Raw genomic sequence first — 25,583 nt, forward strand, 5'->3', positions numbered from 1 at the left:
GAGCAGAGGAAAATAAAGCTAGAAGGATGAATTGAGGCAGATCATGCTGCTATCTTTCACTCAGAGTGCCATCGACAGGTTTTTGGTGCCACTGACAGTCTTTACACAAAAGGATAAAACCATCAGAGCTAAACTGTAATAATACTCCATTAGTAACAGTTTTAGGATAAAAAGGAGAAAGAAATGTGATATGTGGCACAAATGGCTACAAATTCTTTCCATGCCTTTGTAATGTGTGACTTTGCAGTTGCTCCAGCTAAGAGGCTCACTCTCCCTCTCCACCCTCAAATAAACGTTTGAACAGCAGCAACGAGGGATCCAGGCAGAAACTCTGAAAACACCTGCATATTGGGGCGTGCTTACTCTTGCTGCATTTGGACCTCAGACTGCTGTGTGAGTGAGAGAGATAACCTGCTGGAGCATAAAGGCTACATACAGAAATGAGGAACGCCCACCACAGGCTGCCAACTGCCAGACATGTGAGTCAGGCCATTCCAGATCAGCTGAGCAACCCCAGAATTGCCCAGCTGACTCTCAGAATTTTAAGCTAAATAAAACAGTCGTTGTTTGAAGCCAACAGGCTTTCAAGTACTTCATTACGCAGAAAAACTAACTGACACAAAAGACTGGGAAATCAGTTAAGTGGTTATTGCAGTAGCCTAGATGAGAGCAGGAAGGGTCTCTCCTAGAGTGATGGGACAGGAAATTAAAGGGAAGCATTAATCATGAGAGACTACCAAGGTAAAATGAATTAAGACCAGGGGACTGATTGGCTGTGGCAGATGAGGACATGAGAATCAAAGATGATGCTCACATAAGGATGTCTCTGAGAGGGTAGGGTGGTGGTACCATTTACAGAAATATGAAAACTGAATAACAAGTAGGTGTAAGAGGAGTTTTATTTTGGAAAGTAAACAGATTTTTATAGGTGATTAATTAGAAACAAGGTCAAAAACTTAAAACAGAGATTCAGACTTAAGAGAGAACTGGGATCATCTACACATAGGTAAAAGGTGAAGCCACGAAGACTGTTATAGTGGATAAGGTCACTTACGGTGCAGAGGAAAAACAGAAGACTGAAATAGACCCAAGGGGAACATTTAGGGTTAAAAGGAAAAAAGCCAGCAAAACAGACAGAAGTTGTTAGAGATGCCCAAGAACCTTGGAGAGTGAAATGAAACACTCCAAGAAGTTGAAGGGGACAGCATTAATTTAAAAAAAAAATGTAGAGAGAAACCAAAAGGGAGAAAAACTAAAACATAAAAATGCACAATCCTCAGGGAACCTAGCTGGCTCAGATGGTAGAGCATGCAACTCTAGATCTTGGGGTTGTCAGTTCGTGCCCCATGATGGGTGTAGAGATTGCTTAAAAATAAAATATTTATTTAAAAACTGCACAGTTCTCACAATGAATATATAAAGATAACTAATCTAAATAAAGGCCATCAAATTTAAAGTTTGTACTCAGTTTGTAACCTGGTCAATTCCTGCTTGGGTCTGTTAACTACCAATGGCATAAATTCTAGTTAGGAAAAGAAAATCACATTAGCTCCCTGTCTTAGTCACTCTTCTGAAATAAGAGTGCCCAGTAAGGAATAACTTTGTAGAATATCTCATTTTCTAGCCTTCTAAGATTTTCTGTATTAAAAATTAAGGTGGAAGGGAATAGTAATGATATGCTTTCCTCAGTCGGGTTTAGTAAGATGCCACTGTCTCCTTAGATATACTTTCCTATTCTCTCCATCATTAAAAAGTAATTCCTTTACATAAGGATAGTTAACAGTTATTTATTAGGCAATAAGAACCCAAATGACTTATAAATAGAGTTAGCAATTACATTCTGTTTAAGTTAAGTGTTGGGCGCCTGGTTGGCTCAGTCAGTTAAGCATCTGACTTCAGCTTAGGTCATGATCTCATGGTTTGTGAGTTCAAACCCCACTCTGAGTGAGCATGAACCCTGCATTGGGTGAGCACGAGCCCCACTTCAGGTAAAACATTAGCCCTGCTTTGAGTGAGCCCACTTATTTATCTCTCTCTCTCTCTCTCCCTCCCTCTCTTTCCCCCCACTCTCTGCCCTTTGCTCACTTGTGCCCTCTTAATTGTCAAATCAAGCTAGCATATATTTAAAATAAATATTAACTGGGGGCAGATAATGTATCCCAGAAGAAGGAATGCTAGACTTGGGAGCTGGGAGGAAAACTGTTATGGACTACTGTACTGCTAACTTTCTGTGACTCATAGAAATAAATATGTGATCTCAACATTATCCCATCCTAGAACTTTAAAGGCCTTTGCCCCTGTCCAAAAAAGAGGCCCCAACTCATTGACAAGGTGTGTAAAGCAATGCCTGATGGAGCCCTAACCTCCCTGCCAGCCTCATCCACCAGTATGCTTCAATAGCTTGTTCTTTCCCTCTCTCTCCATCCTCAGCCTCTCCTTCTCCACAGGCTTTTCCTCTGGATTCTAAAGACTATAGAGTGTTAAGTGCTGTTTGAATGATTCTGCATTACTCATAAATGGCTTATTTTTGGGGCACCTGGGTGGCTCAGTTGGTTGGGCGTCTGACTTCAGCTCAGGTCATGATCTCACAGCTCGTGAGTTTGAGCCCTGCATCGGGCTCTGTGCCAACAACTCAGAGCCTGGAACCTGCTTCAGATTCTGTGTCTCCCTCTCTCTCTGCCCCTCCCCTGCTCATGCTCTGTCTCTCTCTGTCTCAGAAATAAATAAAAACATCAAAAAAAAAAATTAAAAAAAAAATAAAAAAAATAAATGGCTTATTTTTGAAACACTACTAAAAATACTTCCAAAGGAGCCATTTGGAAACTTTATTAGTTTATTTGGGGAAAGAAAGAAGATCTGTGGATCCTGAGTTAGTAACACTAATTGCAGTACTCATTTATAGAACAACTTCCTTTCCTTTTCCTCTCTGACTACCCCTCTCCATAACACAAAAATCCCTTTTCAGACATTAAAAAATAGAACCTTGGTTCATCTTCATTGAGATTTTGAATTACGGTACAATATCCATTTATAAAATAGCTTAGGCTGCTAACACTATTTGCAATCACTTCACATTCTAAATCCTGCCTCCTGATATTCATGGATCTTGAACAAACCCCTCATGAGAGGAGCAGTGAAAGAGAGGGAGATATAATCACAGGCCTGCCCAGATGTGTCAAGGTGGGGTGTTTACTTCACACTGTTTGCACTATGTCTATGTGGAAACCTTTGAGCCTATGTAATTCCAACTGAAAAATCTTGTATCAGATGCTTCAATTCTAAACAGGGCATTGCTGTGATCTCAGATTTAAATGATATTCTGGTACAGTTTCAGTTAGCTTGTGCCTCTTATCACAAAAAAGTAATTACCAAAAACACACTCTCTCTTTAAAAATTTCAGTGCAGACTGTGTGGTTTTTACTATTTTGCCTTTGAAAATAATATATAGGAAAGTTATACAAGAGACTGACAGATAATCTATTTTGGTTTTAAGTATTGCTCTGTGCCTAATGCAGTATCAGTAGTAAATTAAGTAGTATAATAGTGAAGAAAATATATAATTGCAAAGTTATGAGGACAAAAAAATGTCAAACTGTGGTATTGTGATTTGTAAAGAAAAAATTGGGATGTTTCACCAAAAAATAGTAGACCAAAACATTGTAGACAGTAAATTTTATCTACTATTTACTAAGGCAAAAAGTCCGAGTTAGGGAGAATGGAAATATTCTGATTATGAAAACAAAGCTTATTCTAGTTTTAAATATTACCCTATTTTTATTTTTAGCCTGTTTTTAAAAAATTTAACCACATGATCAAGTATCTGAAGCTATTCATTAGAATATAAAAAAATCATATATTAGCTGTTAAAAATCTTAGTCATTTACACTGTTGTAATTTTACATTTTTCAAAGAGCTTTTATATACATACCTCTTCTGAGCAGCTACCTGAGAACTGTATTAAAAAGGAGAAAATAAAAATCTTAGAATTGCAAATAAGTCAAAGCCACTACAATTCTTTTTGGGCAAGTTTCAGGATTAACTTTGTTGGATGCTATATAATTAGAAACCACTTAATTTACACAAAATGTAACTGCTAACTATATAAGTCCATTTGAGTCCTAACTGCCTAATAAATAATTGTTAAATATCCTTATGTAAAGAAATTGTTCTTTAATGATGAGGGAACAGGAAAGTATATTACATCTGGGGAGACCCGTGATCTTCATTATTTTTTCACTATAAAAACACTAGACAGAGGCTAAAAGTTCTATGTACTCACCCTCTTATGAAGTTAAATCCATGTGCACAGACCAAGAGGTTTCCATAGGCATCAACTTTCAAAAGATTTCCATATAGTGTATCAAAGACAAGTCCCCTATATGCAAATAAGGACATCATCAATAATACAGGCAACAATCTCATGTAGTATTACTCAATCATCATAAACCAATGCCATCTTATTCAATCTTTACGAAGACTCAAGCATGTCCCAAACAATATAATCCTGGAGGATGAAGTGAATAAAATCTTAAAAACTAAACCCAGAGGGGCTCCTGGGTGGCTCAGTTGGTTGGGCGACCGACTTCGGCTCAGGTCATGATCTCACAGTTCGTGAGTTCGAGCCCCGCGTCAGGCTCTGTGCTGACAGCTTGGAGCCTGGAGCCTGCTTCACATTCTGTGTCTCCCCCTCTCTCTGCCCCTCCCATGCTCATGCTCTGCCTCTGTCTCTCAATAATAAATAAACGTTAAAAAAAAAAACTTTTTTTAATAAAAAAAAAACTAGGGGCGCCTGGGTGGCGCAGTCGGTTAAGCATCCGACTTCAGCCAGGTCACGATCTCGCGGTCCGTGAGTTCGAGCCCCGCGTTGGGCTCTGGGCTGATGGCTCAGAGCCTGGAGCCTGTTTCCAATTCTGTGTCTCCCTCTCTCTCTGCCCCTCGCCTGTTCATGCTCTGTCTCTCTCTGTCCCAAAAATAAATAAACGTTGAAAAAAAAAATTAAAAAAAAAAATAATAAATAAATAAATAAAAACCTAAACCCAGAGTAACTAAAAAATATTTACTCTGTTCAGATAATCACAACTGTTTTCTATAAGGAATAAGAGCTTAAACAAGGTATGAACCATAATTCCTCTTAATACACTGGTTCCATTCTAAAAGAGTCTTAATTTCCTTGGAGAAAGGAGCTGGCTTATATTTCCTTCTAATAGATGCTATATATGGGACAGATATGATGGCATCTCAAACACCATCTTTCTTAATCTTAAATCTTCCCTATCGAATCCAAAAATGCAAACTGCCAAGAGGCTCCCACTGACCAATTGAAGTGTGTCAGTAAAACATGTAACTGATCTCCAACAGTGAAAGCAAGGAGTATCTGTGATTACTGCCCATCAGTTTTAATAATTTTTCTTTCCCATAAATAGATCTTCTTCAGTAACAATAAACTAAGCTCAATTCAAAAACACAAAAGATATGGGGCGCCTGGGTGGCTCAGCTGGTTAAGCATCTGACTTTGGCTCGGGTCATGATCTCACGGTTTGTTAGTTCAAACCCTGTGTCAGGCTCTGTGCTGACAGCTCAGAACCTGGACCCTGTTTCGGATTCTGTGTCTCCCTCTCTCTCTGCCCCTCCCCCATCTGTGCTCTCTCTGTCAAGAATAAATGTAAAAAAAAAAAAAACAAAAAAAAAATTAAAAAAACCCACAAAAGATATAATGTACATGAAAAGTCCATAATTTTAGAATCCACACCAACCAAAATAACAAAACCAGAAACAAACCAAACCATCTTTTCTGGTTCTTTTCTTTGACCGTGGGCAGGGTCAGAGATGCATTTGGAATTATTAATTTGGGGGATAGAGGGAAAGGTCTTAATCCAAAGAAATCTTGAAAAATTACCTGGTAGGGAATGTAGAATCATAAGCAAAGCTGAGCAGCTCCTGAGGATAGCCAATAGAAACTAATCTCTCCACAGTAAGCTCAAAGCCAAGAGACTCATACTCTGGGGACTTGTACACTGCACAGAGAGGAGGTTCTCGTTATAATAATAGTCAATGAAAATAAAAGGCAAATGAGTGAATTTCTACTTTTTCCCAACTCCCTCCTCCTCCTAAATAGGCCATTTTCTTCTTTTCCCTCAAACTCCATGTTCTGTACTGTCCCAAGTAATCACAGAACTCCATTGTTAGTCTGTGGAAATAGGTCATATTTTTGTAGGAGCAAGAGCGACAAGATGAATTATCAAACATTTCAGAATAATTCTTTCATTCTTAGGAAACTTTTTTTCCTTTATCTGTTCTTTCATGCCCATAATCTAAAGACAGTTTTAAAAGAAACTAATATGCACAACAGCTGTGATATAAACCATGAGAATGTACGTAAATAGAAAACCAGGTAGAGAGGTCTATATATGTTGAAGGGTTCGCTGATATGTATAGTTCGTGTAGGAATCCTTCAAAATGAGCTTTTTTTAAAAAAAAATTATTTTTTACAATTACTATTTGGCTTGGTAGTTGCTTTATATGCTTTCTCCGATCAGCATAATTCTATTTGTCAGGATTAACTTGCTTTCTTAACAGCCCTAAAAATATTATAAAGCCATCAAAATTGCATTTTACAGGGGTGCCTGGGTGGCTCAGTCAGTTGGGCATCCGACTTCGGCTCAGGTCATGATCTCGCAGTTCATGAGTTTGAGCCCCATGTCAGGCTCTGTACTGACAGCTCAGAGCCTGGAGCCTGCTTCAGATTCTGTGTCTCCCTCTCTCTCTGCACCTCCCCTGCTCATACACTCTCTCTCTCTCAAAAATAAACATTAAAAAAAATTTTTAATTGCATTTTACAACTTATTGCTGCAATATCAACCATAAAAAGACATGTCTGAGACAATTACGGAAATCTGAATGTGGACTGGAAATCAGATATTAAAGAATTATGACTAGGGATCAGGGGGGAGAATTGGAGGAAAGTGGTCAAAAGGTACAAACTTCCATTTATATGATAAATAAGTAGTAGAGATATAATGGACAACATTGAGGACTTCAGCTAATACCACTGTATGATATATAAGAAATCTGTTAAGAGAGCAAATCCTAAGAGTTCTCACCACAAGGAGAAACACATTTTTTTCTTTATTCTTTCTTTTCTTTTTATTCTATCTATATGAGAAGATGAGTATTAGCTGAACCTATTTTGGTAATCATTTCACAATATATATAAATCAAACCACTGTGCTGTATGCCTTAAGTTTGTACAGTGATGTATGTCTATTTCTCAGTAAGACTGGAAATATACACTAAAAAAAGAATTAGGACTCATTTTATGAAATTTATGGAAGGATGGGTATGTGCAAGTATATGTATAGGATATATATCCTTATCTGCCAAAGAAGCCTACTGAGTTTGTTACAGGCGAAATAAGATGGATTTCAGAATATGGGAGTTTCTCCCTACTATTACCTATCTCTGAAATCTTATCCTATAATGAAAAAACTTTTTAGAATCATCAATGCAGTTCAGTATAAAGAAAACATTGCCCCTTTAAATAGGTTTCCTCCAAATGCAATATTTAGGTAAGGATCCTCCCACCAGTCTCTAGGAGAGGGTAAGCTATATTAAAGACAAAAATTAATAGACCTGCAATCTTGCTAAATGCCAAATGAGGCAAAAAATCCATTTTTATCTCATAATAATGCTATTATTATTATTATTATTATTATTATTATTATACCCACAATTAATACACAGCCTATGGCTCAAACTGATTTTTCATTGCAATTAGTCTACCGATCCAAATTAGTGCTAATATCTTAATGAGTAGTATTCAACTTTTCCTTGCCAAAATCAATCTTTTAGAATATTTCTGGAACTACATAAAAGAAATCAGTAATACTTGTCACTTCCACAGAAGGGAACTGAGTGGCTAAGAGATGGGGAAGAAAGTATACTTTCATGTATGTACCTTTCTGTACTTTTTAAAAACTTGTAAATATTAATGTGTATACCTATTATTTTTAAATTAAGTTGAAATATAAAAAAAAAGCAGGTGAGCTTTCAAACTCCTTTAATAAGCATTTGTCATATTTAAAAAGCCTAAATGTTTTAAGGCCCTTAGGAGAAGGAGGCCCTTGAGTCTTATCAGAACAATGCCAAAAGAAGCTGTCATTTCTTCTGTTGTTTCAGGGGTAAAAATAATGCTAATACTAATATTCTCAAGACTGGCTATGTACTTTTCTCTGTTCAACTCCAGCCCCATCATCACCTTCCCCCACCAAAAAAACCAAAAAAGCAAACAAAACAAACAAACAAAAAAACCCCACAAAACAAAAACAAAAACCCAAAAAACAAAAACCAAACCCTTTTGGAATCCTTGAGGGTGGAATTCTTAAATCTAGATGATGTACACTGTGGTAAAAGAAGTGCTTATATATTCATACACACTAAAAGGGTAAGAGCTGGTGTGCTATAATAAAACCAGAAAAGAAGTATTGACTGATGTCAATTTGAATTATTTTGAGAATATAATATCTCTCACCCAACACCGTGCTTCCACCCCAACTGAGAGTAAATCTCATTTTAACAAAATTTCCATAAAACAAAAACTGTTTCTCAATCCTAACAAAGTCCTACTTATTTCAAACAATATTTAATGAAACAAAATTCCAGTATAGCTAAGTAATGTGGATAATCCACTGACATTCATTCTTCTAGGATTTGGCCCATATAAAATATTTTCAATTATTAATTTTTTCAGAAGGATAATTTGCTAGCTATGCCATAAGAATGGGAGGGGGGAAACCTTAATCACCTCCACTCATGCATGCTCAGCCCTAAATGAGACATTTTCCCTAGTTAGACATCAGGTAATTATAGAGGGAGGGAGTAATGGTGATTAAAACCCGTGTTTAGGAGACACTTTGGATCAAAACCCAAATCCATTTTTTCAGAACATTTAGTGAAGGAAAAAAGACCCGGGGATGGGTGAGGAGTGGAGGGAGGAGGGAGATATTTCAAATCCCCATTTTGTCAGCACAAACCCTAGAACAGCAGATAATAAAACACTACACACTTGCCACACTTATGTTTATTCCAGGGCAGAACCTCCCAAGTGTTCAACTGAGGTAACTTTCTAGTAATTCCACCTACAGAAACAAATACTTTAAATTCCCTTTTACTCAATGAGTTTAGGGTACTTTCCAAAAATACAATGTATTTTCCCCATTTGCTGACCAGAAGTTACATACATAGCAAGCACAAATATAAGCTTAAGGCAGAACTTAAGTCTCCCTCACTCTCATCCAAAGCTCTTTGTGGCGAGGTATTATACCACTGTTAAACATGAATTTCTAGATTACATAGGCCATCAAAACTTAAGCCTAGGTGTTGAAATACACTGTCCTCCCTCCAATTTCTTTCACCTAGTCCAAAACAAACTGCTCTAATCACAGGTGGGAATGGATTTAGCAAAGAGAGTTCAAGTTCCACTTTGACAACACTATCTATTTCACTGAGCTCTATATTAATCAGGAAGACCTACAAGCTATTGACATTTTCTCATAAGCTTCCCGGATAATCATTTCAGTAACATAAATTCCCAGGTCATTAAATCATCTGCTAGAGCACTATACAGTACAACCAGGGTTGGAAAAGCAGACTGTAGCTGCACAGAGCAGAAGGTTAGATGTTTTGTTCTAAGTGTCCCTTGGGAATTAATCACAATTTGTTCTGACCTGGTAGCAAAAATGACTAGTCCTAAAGCCTGCAAAGTATCACCATTCCTTGAAAAATAAATAAACAGAAGCAAAACTCCCTTTTTTAATGACCATGCCCTTTAAAGTCAGCCTTGATATATGTGGGGAACCATATATATGGCCTCACACTGTGCAGCTCTATGCCTCTCCACAGCTGCAAACGCTCTAACTTCAATTTCTCTCCCCAAACTGGTGAGTAAGTGATGCATAGCTTCAAACTCAATTCTTACGACTTTCAAAACGCAGCCAACAGATTCAGAGTAAACATAACCTCACACATTCACTGCTTATTTCTTCTTCGAGAAAGTCCTCAGGCCTATCCTAATTTACCCAATGTTCAAAGACAAAGAAGAAGTTCTTTCAAGGGCCAGAGTCCAAAAAAGAGGACTGCCTGAGCCACTAGGGCAGCACACGGTGTTCTCAGGTTACGTAACTAGACTATAAAGAGAACAACCAAAGCTTTGAAAGCTGAAGCTACTGAGTGCATTTAAAGATATTCTTTACTCCATAGTCTGTAAGGAAAAAAACAGTTCTCCAAAAAATATCAACTGTATGTTGTGGGGATCAAAGTTATGGGCTCTGTTTTGAGGAAATGTTGTTCATACAAGATAGACCCTATGTTAGAGGAGACCATTTCTTTGAAATGAGCCAAAATCTTTCTGCAAGGAAGTCTAAAATTCTCATGCACTTTTTACCTTTGCCACCAAGACACACTGTGTATAGTTTACAGATTTTAGGAAAAGGAAGGGCAAACCTCTAGAGAGGTTCCAGCCTAGCAGAGTGCTGCTGCCAAAATGAGAACTCACACGAGGCAGATGCAGATGTAGAGTGTCACTCCAGTCTTGAAGGAGTTACACTGGCTCTCCTGTTAAAAAAACAAAACAAAGCAACAAAACAAAACAAAACAAAACAAAAACAAAAACAAAAACAAAACAAAAACTGGTTTTAAAACTGTTGCGATGGGCTGGAACAGAGAGACACCATTTGGATATTGGTATTTACAGGAGTTACTGTCCTCCTATTTAGAAGCCTCTGACCATCACTAGAATTTGTCTAAATGGCCGTTAACAAAAGAAGGGTACTGAAAATCAGCCTAAATACTGTGCATTATTTACCTTTTCTGACACCCTGAGCCTGGAGTACCAAGTCTGATCCTGAAATGTTAAGTTAAAAGATAAACAGAAAAATAAATCTATTTTGTTTTAGTTTATTTTCTCTAGCACATTTCAGGTTTACATGATAGAAACTAAATGCAGCTGGTAAACTGTTTAAAACTGAACTACAGTAAGTAAAACAAGCTAAATGAGGAAACAAGAATAAACCAGAGCAGTTTCACCTTGCTGTTAAGTACCTAAAGTAAGTCTACTTGTACCTAACTACCTACTTTTCTACCCTTCCAACACCTACATTTGCCATCTTGATACAGACAAGAACCAACGTCACGCTGCTAAAAATCTAACTAGATGTCTAAATGTGGGACAGAAGGAAAACTTTGTTTTGATTCTTTCAGTGGATATTTGCCTTCAGTAAGCACAGTCATATTGCTCTACTTTCATAAAGTTAGAGAAACTACCTAGTTTAGTCAAAGAAATGACTTGAAGATACATACAAAATATTGACACTTTTAAGATATTCATTATGTTTAACTTTATAGGGAGTCATTTTCCCTAGAGACATTTACATATGGTTTGACTCCTCCCAACTTTTTTGGGAAAGGAAGATGGTACTAAATAAAACAGCAAAAATGACCAAATAGAATGTCTAAAAGTCTTACAAACATTAAAACTAACAGAAACCACCACCACCAATCACTATGAAAAACAAATATCCAACCCAACCACCCAAGAATAGTTACTTGCTTTTATGCCGTAAATGTGATTAATATCAACATTCTCTATTTAGGCTATGCAATGTTGGTTCTCTGAGACCAAAACTAGAAAAGGCAAATTAATTCACGTTTTCATCAGGAAACTTTAGATAAAACCTTTCCAAATCTCATATAAACACCAGAGGACTTTTTCCACTTTTCAAAACTATTTGAAAACCCTAAGGTAATAACATAGACAGAGTAGAAATTTCTATCTCTAATCCAAGAGATCACAAATGATCTTTAAAAGATACTGAAAATTTCTAAAAATGACCTCAATTTTAATTTACTTAAAATACAAAAGCTAGGCACCATCCAACACTTTTAGTAATATAAAATGAAACCAACTCCCAAATAGCTAAAAACGTAGATAAACACACAAGGGGAGTTTGGAAGCCTGCCAATTTCAAGTCACTGCAAAAGTAAAATTAAATGGTAAGCAAAAGATTTGTTTAAAAAATTATTAAGAGTATTAGAAGAATGTTTATTTTAAAACAAAATGAAAAAATTCCCTAATTCCATTTTTTTTCCCTCTAAGAGCTTGTTCACTTATCAGGCATGTGTATTTAGAGTATTCTTTACTCTAATTTTTATTATTGAAGTATAATTGACATACAATGTTATGTCAGTGTCCGGTGCACAACATCTACACATTATGCAGTGCTCACCATGATAAATGTAGTTACCATGTGGAAAGTAGGGTTTTCAATTTAAAACAGAAACACTGAAATTTTGAGATAATAACCTGAAAAACCCTCCTTAACCAAAGGAGCTACTTATAATTTTAAAACTGAAACAGTTTTTACATAATTTTTCCCCAAAATAAGAACAGTTCATCCCACTCAAACCCCTTTACTAAAACAAAACAAAAACACCTGTACTAAAGTTACAGTAATGTAACAAACATTTGGATGCCCACTGCGTACCAGGTACTAGATACTAAGAACAAAAAACAACTCATGGTCCTTGGCCTAAAGGAGCTCAAAGTGAACTACAGGGATATATAATTAGGTACTTATAATCAATTTCAGAAGATCAATACCATAATGTGGCTAGGGAGGTAAAAAGGGACAGAGAAGGGGCCAATTAACCCAACCCAGGAAGTCTTCTTAAAATCTATGTGTGACTTATTCAGGCTTAAACAGACACTTCATTTTTATAACCAGTATCTCCAGGTACTATAAAGTTCACCAGACAAACTTTCCAAGACTCAGATCCAGGTAATTTATCTATATCAGTCTGTATCATCGTCAGACATATATCACTTATATCAGTGTTCAACTGTTGTGAAAATGGGCTAAGTGTTGGTGCATGTCTTGCCTAAAGGGCAAAGCAGCTACTTAGCTACTCATACTCAGCCAAATGTTCCCAATTCTGTGATAACAGCCAGCCTGAATTTTTACTTCTCCATTTTTAACTACTGACTCAATTTAAAAAAACAACAAACTAGTTGAGCCAACAATGGTCTGAGGTCTCAACTGGGTCCATGGGCAAAAAGTGCGCAAAGTCTAGCATACACTTTAGGTCAGATACTTCCAAATAAGTTCTCCCACCTAACTGAAATGTTTTGAGTATCCTCTTAAGAGTCTTGAAGTAAAGAGAATTTAGGTACTTACTGAATTGTAAATCCAGACGGAAATAAATTCATTCTTCAATAACCACAGGGTATCCTAAATAATCCTGTTATTCTATTCATCTCAAAGAAAAATTGAGAGGGTGGATAAAAACCTTAGGAAACAAAGGAAACTTTAGGCACTTAATTTGGTCTCTACCACAGTGCCGTAACAATTATGCCAGAAGGACTGTAATTACCTGAATCTGATTCCGTCCCATGGCTGTCAAACCAAACAAATGTTCCCAATGACTGAAAGAATTACAATCACCTCATGATCTGCCTGGCCTAGGTAACCCCCACTATTAAGAGTTCTCTGACCCAATAGGTTTTTATCCACAAGGCTTAACCTTAAATTTTCATTACATAGCATGCCTCCATTATCATCTGGTTCTTTTCTCAGTGACCATTAACCCAATGATAAAGCAAACATTCAGAGACTGTATAAGCAGAAAAGAGATGAATCAAAAGTTAACTATTATGTTAAGACTCCTTTTAAATTAAAAAATAAAGTTTCTTTTAATGTTTTTTATTTTGTGGGAGAGGGAGGGGAAGGGGGAGGGAGAGGGAGACACAGAATCCGAAGCAAGCTCCAGGCTCTGAGCTGTCAGCACAGAGCCCAACACGGGGCTCAAACCTACAGATCATGACCTGAACCAAAGTTGGAAGCTTAACCGACTGAGCCACCAGGCACCCCTCCTTTTAAATGTTTTTAAAATTCTAATTCCAATGTAGTTAATGTTAAGACTCTTGAAACAAGTTTATACTTGTTGAAAACAGCAGGCAATATTTGTTAAGTAAGATTTTAGTAATTTTACTGATGCAACTAACATAAGACACTATTCCAAAAAATAACCTGATTTACATTTAAATACTTTTATGATTGACAATGAAAAGATCATAAACACTGATAAGTGATTATTTCTATCACTCACCTTGTAATGGAGAAGATGGAACTGGATTTTATTAAACAATCTTTTAAATCTCCTAATGACCTAGGAACCAACCACACATTATTGCAATTCAGAAAGATTAATTTAAAATTAGTGAAAACACGGGGCGCCTGGGTGGCTCAGTTGGTTAAACATCCAACTTCATCTCAGGTCATGATCTCACATTTTGTGAGTTCGAGCCCCATGTCCGGCTCCGTGCTGACAGCTCAGAGCCTGGAGCCTGCTTCAGATTCTGTGTCTCCCTCTCTCTCTGCCCCTCCCCTGCTTGCACTCTGTCTCTCTCTCTCAAAAATAAATAAATGTTAAAAAAATAAAAATTAAAAAATTAAATTAATGGAAACACCAACTGGGATAGTGAAATGACATAAAGGGAATCAAAATTTGGAAATTAAGTGTAGACTCATATATGTAAAATAGAGATGCTTAAAAGTAATATATAAATCTAAAACAGGTAACATATAAATATGTATCTAAAAAGAATAGTCTTGAGGGTATTTAACCTCAATACAAAGAGCTTTTATCTACAACTAAGATTATGCACTGGAGTTTTCTTTTTTCTTTTCTTTCTTTCTCTGTCTCTGTCTTCTTTCTTTTAAAGAATGTTTATTTATTTTGAGAGACAGCAAGCATGTGCATGGTGGAGGGGCAGAGAGGGAGAGAGAGAATCCCAAGCAGGCTCCTGGCAGCGCAGAGATTGATGTGGGGCCTATCACAAACCATAAGATCATGACCTGAGCTGAAACCAGGAGCGGGATGCTTCACCGACTGAGCCACCCAGGTGTCCCTGGAGTATTATTCTTTTAAAATTCTTTCCTAACATACACCACTTCAAAAGCATACTTGGTTGCAGAAATAGTCCTTTGTTTTCTGAGGTAGTTAGTATAAGAAATCCTTAAGTTGAAGAAAAAGCAGTAATGAGGCACGTGGGTGGCTCAGTTGGTTAAGTGTCTGACTCTTGGTTTCACCTCAGGTCATGATCTCAAGATTCAATGAGTTCAAGCCTACTTGGGATTCTCTGTCTCCCTCTATCTCTGCCCCTCCCCTGCTTGTTCATGCTCACTCTCTCTTTCTCTCAAAATAAATAAACTTAAAAAAAAAAGAAAAAGTAAGAAAGAAAAAGCAGTAAGATGGGACACCTGGTTGGCTCAGTCAGTTAAACATTTGAGTCTTGATTTTCGCTCAGGTCATGATCTCACAATTGTGAGATTGAGACCAGCATCGGACTCCATGCTGGGTGTGGGGCCTGCTTGGGATTCTCTCTCCCTCTCTTCCTTCCCGGCTCACACTTGCACACACACGCACTCTCTCACACTCTGAAGAGAAGAGAAGAGAAGAGAAGAGAAGAGAAGAGAAGAGAAGAGAAGAGAAGAGAAGAGAAGAGAAGAGAAGAGAAGGGAAGAGAAAAAAAAGAAAGGAAAACAGCAGTAATACCTAAAATAAAAAGTATATATCAAATGGAAATAAAAAACCTTTACATTCAAATACCTTTAAAAAATCACCTTATTGGCATTTTGTCAGTTTCCTCTACTTAGTCTTTTAATTTAACTTTATTAAGAATATTTTTTAGGGGCACCTAGGTGGCTCAGTCAGTTAAGCATCCGACTTTGGCTCAGGTCATAATCTCAGGTTCTTGAGTTTGAGCCCAACGTAGTAGGGCTCTGTGCTGACAGCTCAGAGCCTGGAGGAGCCTGCTTTGGATTCTGTGTCTCCCTTTCTCTCTGCCCCTCCCCTGCTCACGTTCTGTCTCTCTCTCTCAAAAATAAACATTTAAAAAAATAATAAAGTGACATATTAAAAAAAAAGAATATTTTTAAATCATACACAAAAAAAAATACAGAGAATATTAAATGATCTGCTTTAAAATCATCATCCAAGCTTTAACAATTATCAGTATTTTGGATTCTTGTTTCATCGTCCCTAATGTTTTCTCTTCCTATTTAATAACTTCTATCAGATCAAAAGTTTTTAAACTAATTTTTCAAAGAATACTGAAGTTGCACAACTATACAAAAGTTATACACATGCACATACAGAATTATTAACTAGTTTGGGTGATCTTTTAACTACTGCTTGAATATCCTTCCCACTTACAGGCCAGTATGATACTAGAACAGTCTTCTATCAGCAGTAAGTTATAGTAAGAGCCTTCCAAATTAAGGATTGCTCAGAAATATTTTAACTATACTAAGGCTGTCCAATCTTATAGTCTTGATGAGAAAACCTACTGTAGCAAAGGCACTGCTCTTTTGGTATGAAAGTACTGGCTTAGTATTATCATATATTAACACTCTTAGCAAATCAGAGTTAACACATAGGGTGAGACATTGGACCAAACAAAACAGAAATGTAAACATGTGAAAAAAATTCAAAAGTGGGGATGCCATCAACAATAGCTTTTAAAAAATAACTTAGTTCAGTTAAAGAAACAAACTAATAAAGAAAACAAGTATTTTTACCTAAGGATCAGTAGACTTATTCCAAAATAAGTTCTAAGTTCTCTCTCTCTAGAATACAACTATACCAAAACAGAAACAAATAAAAACCAACTATGAAATGAAAACAAACTATGGTATGAGATGGGACATAAAATAATGCCTTTTGTTTTTCCCAACCCCTCCCCAAATAATGCCTTTTAATAACAAACATAATAGAACTTTTTCATCCAAACTAGCCTTCTCCCATTCAAAATAATCACTCCTCAAGTCAATATATACTTATTCCAATAATGCAATCATTACTCAGAACATGTCTGAAATTCTTTCAAAACTACTTTCAGAGTCTATAGCATGTTGTTCTAGATATCCTCCCTAGTAGCACATTTTTCATCAACAGATGACGAAGTGAATTTAAAGTGGTGGTGGGGGGGGGGGGGAGGAGTGGCAGTTATTCAGAGCAACCAGTGAATAAAACGGTAGATCAAACTGGGTTAAAAAAACAGGGGACTACTTAATGAAGCAATGAAGCAGGTTTTCTTGTGTTTATAAACTGGCTATGAAAACAAATTTCTAAAGAATTCCTAAAATGTCTAAGAAATGACAGTGAAGGGGTACCTGCCTCGCTCAGTCAGTTGAGCGTGCAACTCTTGATCTCAGGGTTGTAAGTTCGAGCCTCACACTCAAATTTTTAAGAGATTACTTAAAAATTAAATCTTAAAAAAAAGTAAATGATAGCAATATTGGAATAAGTTTTTCCTAATAAGGTGATTATATGAAGGATATTTGGAAGCATATTTTATTACAGTCTTTTATAAAAAGTAGTCTTTTAAAAAAATGTTTATTATTTAGTTTTGAGAAAGACAGAGTGAGGAGGGGAGGGGCAGAGAGAGAGGGAGACACAGAATCTGAAACAGGATCCAGGCTCTGAGCTGTTAGCACAGAGCCCGACACGGGGCTCAAACCCACAAACTGCAAGATCATGACCTGAACCAAAGTTGGACACTTAAGCCACCCAGGCACCCCTATAAAAAGTAGTCTTTTGGGGCGCCTGAGTGGCTCAGTGGGTTGAGTGTCTGACTTTTGATCTCAGCATCATGAGTTCAAGCCATGTGCTAGGCTCTGCACTGGGAGTGAAGCCTACTTAAAAAAAAAAAAAAAAAAAAAGTAGTCTTTTGACCCATTTTATATGTGTTTCATTTTGCAAGTCACCTCAAATCACTTCTGGAGATTTACAGAGAAGTATATTTTATTGCTTTACAGTCAATACTGTACATAAGGAACCCTCCAGTTATGCAAACCCATTCAACCATAGATACCATCAAGTTCAGCTTATTCTGAATGGATCCTTGATACTAATCACTGATTGGACTCTAGTACTAAAGTATCACTTTTCATCTTCACAATTCTTCTTTTTGAGTTGAGTACAAACATAATAGAACTTACTCATCCAAATGAGCCTTATCACTCCCTCATGCAACAGGGAGGCAAGATATCCTGCATGATATATATATACTGATTAGATTTTTGTTTTGTTTGTGAGTGTTTTCCAATTTATTTTTATTAATAATTTTATGAAGCACAATCCTAGTTTTTTTTTTGGAAAGGGATCATTTGTTTTTGGAAGTTTTTCTTCTTTTTATCTATTACCCTAGTTTCTCTGTTCAAACACTCAAGCCCTTATTCTGTTGTTTCAGAAAAAACAAACAAAACCCTATTTAAAAGTTCTTTTAGAAAAAAAAAAATCACACCTATTTTTATATTCCTTAAACCTTCAACTGTATACATCTGATCCATTTAAAAAGTGATAAATCCCTCAAGAATAAGTCAGAGGATATAAATAGGTTAATAACTTTCAATGACTTAGAGCTGTTCATTCATTAACACAAAACTCTCTTGCATGGAGACAATCTGTTTGAGAGAATGTGGAATAAGGTAATATGTAAGTTCTACATTTTCAAGTTGTAAGAAGGATGCCCTGAGTCCTCTCTCATGACTTTGGACAATGAGAATTTCTCTGGCTTTTCTAAGATAGGTTATCTTCCTTAGTTTGTACCAAAAACTTTTTAAGAAACTTTGACAGTGCTGTCACACTAAGAACTTCAAAAGGTGCATCCAGTTTACACACTAACCACAGTAGGTTCTAATCAGCTGATGTTCCATTATTAATTTAATTCAGTACCATTACAAGGAGCCTCATCTCTCTTTAAGAAATGCTGAAGCACCACACAAACGCTCACATTGTCATATATCTTATTTTTTTTTAATGCTGCCTGGTGCATATATGGTCAAATGATGTTTATAAGGATGCCCAGACCATTCAGGAAGGGAAGGGTCAGTCTTTTCAATAGTGTTGAGAAAACGGGATATCCACATGAGAAAGAATGAAGTTGGATCCTTACTTTATTCCACATATAAAAATTAACTCAAAATGGATCAAAGACCTAAACATAGGGCTAAAACTATAAAACTCTTAAAAGAAAACAGAGGAGAAAATCTTTGTTATACTGATTTTGGCAACAATTTCTTGACATGACAGCAAAATCACAGGCAACAAGAGAAAAAATAGATGGACTGGACTTCATCAAAATTAAAAACTTTTCTGCATCAAAAGACACTATTCAAGACAGTGAAAAGGCAACCCACAGAATGAGAAACAATATTTGCAAATTATATACCTGGTAAGAGATTAATGTCCAAAATATCTGAAGATATTTCATCTACAACTCAACAACAAACCAAACAACCCAGTTAAGAAATGGACAAAGGACTAAGACAAGACATTTCTCCAAATAAGACATACCATATAGATAGCTAATAAACATATGAAAGGTGCTCAACATCACCAGCCATTACGGAAATGTAAATCAAAACCACAATGAGAGGAAATGTCTGAGCGGCTCAGTTGGTTGAGCATTGGACTTAAGTGGCTGACTCTGACTCAGGTTATGATCTCAGGGTCTGTGGGTTTGAGCCCTGCATGGGGATCCCTGCTGTCAGCACAGATACCACTTCAGATCCTCTGACGCTCTCTTTCTCTGCCCCTCCCCACCTCACACTCTATCAAAAATAAATATTAAAAATATATATTTTTAAGCCATAATGAGATACAACCTCCCACCCATTAAAATTATCATTATCAAAATAACAACAAAAATCTTAAAATAACAAGTGTTGCCAAGGATGTGGACAAACTAGAACCCTCATGCATTGCTGGTGGAATGTAAAATGGTGCAGCCACTGTGGAAAACAATTCAGGACTTTCTCAAAAAGTTAAACATGTAATTACTATAGGATTCACCAGTTCCATTCCAGGGTATCTACCCAGAAGAACTGAGAGCAAAGACTAAAATACATACTTGTATACCAATGCTCCTAGCAGCACTACTCACAAAAGTCAAAAAGGTGGAAGCAACCCAAGTGTCCACTGATGGACGATGGATAAACAAAATGTGGTCTGTACATATAATGGAATATTATTCAGCCTTAACAAGGAATGAAATCTGATATATGCCACAACATAAAAGAAACGTGAAAACATGCTAAGAGACATAACCAAGACCCATGGATGGAATCATATGATTCCATGATATGGAATCACTTATATGAAACATCTAGAATAGGTAACTTCACAAAAAGTAGATTAGGAGTTACAGGGGCTGAAGTGAAAAGATGATGGGAAGTTACTGCTTAATGAGTTTCTGTTTAGGATAATGAGAAAGTTATGGAAATTGATAATGGGTTGCACGATATTGTAGATTTACTTAATGCCACTAATTATACATTTAAAATAGATAAAATAATAAGTTTTATGTGGATTTCACCACAATAAAAAAAAAAGGGAGGGAAAAAGGTGCTCTACCTTGTTTGAGATGTCTTTGGTGACAGCATACCAATAATATATAATATATAATACTTCTTACTTTAGATTGTTTCTTCTCCTTTAAATGTCACTAATGACAGGAGCACCTAGATGGCTCAGTCAGTTAAGCGTCCGACTTCGGCTCAGGTCATGATCTCATGGCTTATGAGTTTGAGCCCCACATCGGGCTCTGTGCTGACAGTTCAGAGCCTGGAGCCTGCTTCAGATTCTGTGTCTCCCTCTCTCTCTGCCCCTTCCCTGTTCACGTTTTGTCCCTCTGTCAAAAATAAATAAGCATTAAAAAAAAATTTTAAATGCCACTAATGCCAGTAAGTTTTGTGAGGATATACAATAGCTGACAGAAACATGACCTGAGTGGCCTGGACTTAAGTCCAAGTCAATACACCACGCAAAAAAAATGTTCATTTAAATGTCAAGTAAGTTGAGTCAATTCCAAAAACAATAAAACAAGATCATTGAGGGCATCTACTATGCATGACAGGATAAGATGACAGATCAAAGGTCCAGAAGTAGTTCTGCTAGTAAGAGGATAATCCTCTAATTTAGCAAAAACTAGTTTGTCTTAATTTCTTCTCTGGTACTTTTAATAGCTTTATTCTATCTTCTCTCTCTGCTTTGGGCTTGTTACTGCAAAATGCTTAGGTTTGAGATAATTGGATTTCATCCCTGGTGGCTAATAACATAGCCTAGAAAGGAGAGGAGGGCAGAAAAATTCAAAAGGAGAGTCTAACATATTTTCAATTCCTCCCAAGATTTAAAAAATGCACAATTTTAGAATTTTAACAATATCTAGAACAAAGTATTTACACAGTACTCTGTGTAAATTTCCTTATGCTTACTCCTAAAAATTAAAAGAAAAACCGTGTAAAATTATCTGTATTCTAAGGATGAGGATTATATTCAAATGCAAGACAATGACTTCTCATTGAGAGATTAGTAAATAATTTCTGTTCCTGTGATAGCTCGGAGCAGCATTAAGAAACAGAACTGACCTAGGTTTACATTCTAGCTATGAATCTTAAGCCAATTTCCACGTACAATTTCTTTTACCTCTTGATTTGGTGAACTATTTGCAAAAGAGAGGCAATAATCCCCACTTCAGTGGGCTGTTGTGAAGAGCCCTACACTGTGCAGGGGCGCCATTCAGCTCACGTCATGGTCTCAGGGTTCGGAGTTTGAGCCCCGCATCAGACACTGTGTTCAGCGGGGAGCCTGCTTGGGATTCTCTCTTTCTCTCCCTCTCCCTCTCTCTCTCTCTCTCCCTCTCTCTCTCTCTCCTCTCTCTGCCCTCCCTGCATGTGTGCTCTCTCAACATAAATAAATTTAACAAAAAAAGGTACACTGTACATAAAATATATTTTATAGCACATATAGTACATGCTTAATAAATGTTCTCTTCCTCCTGACAATTTCTCAGAAAAATGGGAAGGACTGGACAGTGACCAACATCCATTAGTACTGAAATGGTAACAAAAAATAAGGAACTTAATGTTGGACTTACCAAAATGGCTCAGAACCCTAAAGGTGTTGGAGCTGGAAAAAAATTGTAATGTGCCTCTTTTTGGATATTTGGGCTCAACAGGGGCAATAAAAAGAAAGGAAAAATAAGAAAAAAAAAAAAAGCAGACTTCTTGACTGAAAAAGGAAAAATCAAAATGATTTAAATGAACCATAGAGGGGTGCCTGGCTGGCTCAGTTGGCAGAGCATGCTACTCTTGGTCTCCGGGTTGTGAATTTGAGCCCACATTGGGTGTGAAGCCCAAACAAAACAAAACAAAACAAAACAAAACAAAACAAAACAAAACAAAACATGAACCAATCTAGAAATAATACGTCTTCATAATTGTAAACCAAGAGTCATTCTATATTTGTGAAGGTCATTAAGTAAATATTAAATCCTCCGTGGACACATACACTCTCCCTTGGGGTAAAGACTTCTGAAAATTATACATATATAATTTTGATGTTAATTCCATGAAACTTGTTGCATATTAAGTCTTTCATGCAACTGCAAAGGTCAATTACTTCCTTTCATTAAAAGAGTTTTTATTGTTTCTAAAAAGCAAATAATTTCCACGGTACTTATTAAAAGCGTATCAGTGATACCTTTGTCATAAAGGAAAAAATTTAAATTTAAATAAAAACCCTTTCTCAGAATCCATTCCTTCACCATGATCCTGCTAAATAACCCTTCACTAAAAACAGTGCTTAATTTCTTTTCTCTGTAAACATAATCTGATGCCAAATACTTTGACATTTTAAATCTATTCAGAAAAAGAACTTCCAACTTTCTATTAAGTTCATGATCATCTGTAATACTTACAAAGAAAATTCAAAAACAAAGGAGTGATTAAATATTCCACTGCTATCTGTCCAACATTTCAGGTTTTTCCACAATATATAGGAATATAAATGAGTTTAAGGTTGATATTCTTCTCCTTATTCCTTAGAGTTTCCTGTATAGCTTGAGACTGGTATATCAATACTTTGGTATCACTGCATTCATCATTTTACATACATCATTATTTCCTTTAAGCCTTATACCAACAGTTTACCCTCCTTCCCCCCCACCCTGCCCCCCCCGCAAACACACACACACCTTCTTTTTCTTAAATGACTAAGGTCAATCACACTGCTTTTTCTACAACCTCATAGTCTCTAAGGTTAAGATAAAAATAAGACTAGGCCTAAACTCTGAATGTGTGGGACTTAGCCTTCAAAACAGAAATAGGATTATTCTGACTCGTTTACTCTTCGATCACTTCTTACATCCAAATTATTCTAATTTAATAGCTATTGGCTAACATTTGCTTGTAAAAGAAACCACATTTTGCAGATTAGCAGTCTGTCAGATAGTGAACTACAATCATGAGGATGTAATAGCAGTTACTTTAAGTTACTCACTGAATCAGAAATTAATTTCTCATTTGAAACCTCAGCAATAAATTTCTGGATATAATATTATAAAACTAAGTAATTAGAATACTAAAAGCAATAGAAACCACAGGTCCATTTATGTCTGTTTGCAACTTGAAAAATGAACAAGCAATAAACACCTAAAAAAAAGTCAATTCTCCCTTTGCTTTCCATTTTTACTATTCTGTCCACTATTAACAAAAATAAATTCAGCAATATAACATTTTTAGCAGTCCTCTATACAAACAAAAACAAGGAAACAGAATTCACAAATAGTATAGCTTTACTCCCTTCATTCTATGGAGGGGAAACAGCTAGTTTAAAAACAACTTTCTTGCTCTTTCATATGTCCAAAGACCTAAATCTTTTTTGGCTTGATTTGTCCTGGGAAATGCAATCATCATTCTGATCCATCTGTCTGAAACATTTCAGCAGAAAAAGGCTAAAAGATTGCTCTCAGATAAAGACCACAAACACAAAATCTGTTGTCTAGAAAGCACCTACATTAGAGCAACTTAATAAAATAGATAACCAAAGCACCCAACAGGTCTAATTGAGGGACAAAAAGCCTTAAGAGAAGGGAAAAGAAAAACATGTATCTGCAGAGGAAGACAAAAATATGCAAAGGACCAGTTTCTGATACACATCATGTGTATTTTTTTTCATGTGCATTTTTAATAAAAAAAATAGTCCACCGCTGGTGAATGGTAAAGCTAATATAAAAGACTCAGTATTATTTAGAATCTAAACAATGGCTTTCATTTATGTAACTTTTCTGTACTTGGGATACAAACTGGTTAAAGCATAATTAACGTACGTACTCCCAGTAAGAGAAAATGTTAATCTACGGTATTAGATAAGGGGCTAAATACCAATACTGGCATTAATTTTATAGGCAGATCTCAAGATTAAAATTAATTTAGGTCCAAGACAATCAGGAAAAATTAGCTTATGTCAACAGGTTAAGTTCTTCATTTTGGGAGTTTTAAAAATTTTATATAAAAATGTCAATCTTACATAGAAATTCTATAAATAAACTAATAAAAACATTAAAAATGTATAGCTCGTGGGGCGCCTGGGTAGCTCAGTCAGTTAAGTGTCCGACTTCGGCTCAGGTCATGATCTCACTGTTCGTGAGTTCGAGCCCACGTCAGGCTCTGTGCTGACAGTTCAGAGCCTGGAGCCTGCTTCGGATTCTGTGTCTCCCTCTCTCTCTGACCCTCCCCCCTTCATGCTCTGTCTCTCTCTGTCTCAAAAATAAACATTAAAAAAAAATAATAATAGGGGCGCCTGGGTGGCGCAGTCGGTTAAGCGTCCGACTTCAGCCAGGTCACGATCTCGCGGTCCGTGAGTTCGAGACCCGCGTCGGGCTCTGGGCTGATGGCTCAGAACCTGGAGCCTGTTTCCGATTCTGTGTCTCCCTCTCTCTCTGCCCCTCCCCCGTTCATGCTCTGTCTCTCTCTGTCCCAAAAAAAATAAATAAACGTTGAAAAAAAAAAATAATAATAAATAAATAAATAAAAAATCAACACTTTAAATAAATAAATAAATAAATAAATAAATAAATAAATAAATAAATAAAAATCACCTTTAAATTTAAATCTCCCTCATTCTCATGCATTCACTAAAACTGAAAGCTGGTAAGTTCTTAGCAGGAGAAAAAAGAAATCAGTAAAACTGATAAACCTCTTGCTAGACTGAAGAAAAAAAAAAGACACAAATTACCAGTATCAGGAATAAAAAATACAACAGTACTACAGATCTTACAGACATCAAAAGAATAATAAAAATATAATGAATATTATGCCAATAAATTTAAAACTCAGTGAAATGGACACAAACTATCAAAATTGATTTAAGAAGAAACAGAAACTCTGACTAGCCCTATGTTTAAAAGTTGAATGCATAATTTAAAACATTCCCACAAAAATAACTCCTGGCCCAGACAGTTTTACTATTAATTCTATCAAATACTTAAGGAAAAAATAATGTCAATTCTACCCAAACTTTGAGAAATAGTAAAGGGGAACAATTCCCAAACTCATTTTATGAGGCCAGCATTACGCCAAAACCAAAATTCAAGAGACATTACAAGACAACTATAAACCAATGCTCCTCATGGACAAAACGCAAAAATCCTCAACAAAATAGCAGCAAATCAAATTTGCCAATACATA

At 36.3% G+C, this 25,583-nt stretch overlaps 1 protein-coding gene across 7 annotated transcripts in view; it reads right to left on the reverse strand.

The window, feature by feature from the left end:
* The window catches only part of NT5C2 (5'-nucleotidase, cytosolic II), a 148,949-nt gene that overhangs the window by 12,726 nt on the left and 110,640 nt on the right, over nucleotides 1-25,583 (reverse strand). For 5 of the 7 annotated variants that reach the window (XM_086680761.1, XM_025917887.2, XM_086680759.1 and 2 more), the window contains 3 exons: nucleotides 5,897-6,014; nucleotides 4,280-4,375; nucleotides 3,929-3,952 (listed from right to left, as the gene is read on the reverse strand). In XM_086680761.1, the coding sequence (XP_086536887.1) occupies nucleotides 3,929-3,952; nucleotides 4,280-4,375; nucleotides 5,897-6,014 (238 nt within the window). The remainder of the gene's footprint in view (nucleotides 1-3,928; nucleotides 3,953-4,279; nucleotides 4,376-5,896; nucleotides 6,015-25,583) is intronic. The other 2 variants (XM_025917888.2, XM_086680760.1) reach the window with 1 other exon arrangement.

This window comes from Puma concolor, chromosome D2 (genome assembly GCF_028749965.1).
Source record: "Puma concolor isolate L17-30 chromosome D2, mPumCon1.1.hap2, whole genome shotgun sequence".
NCBI lineage: Eukaryota > Metazoa > Chordata > Mammalia > Carnivora > Felidae > Puma > Puma concolor.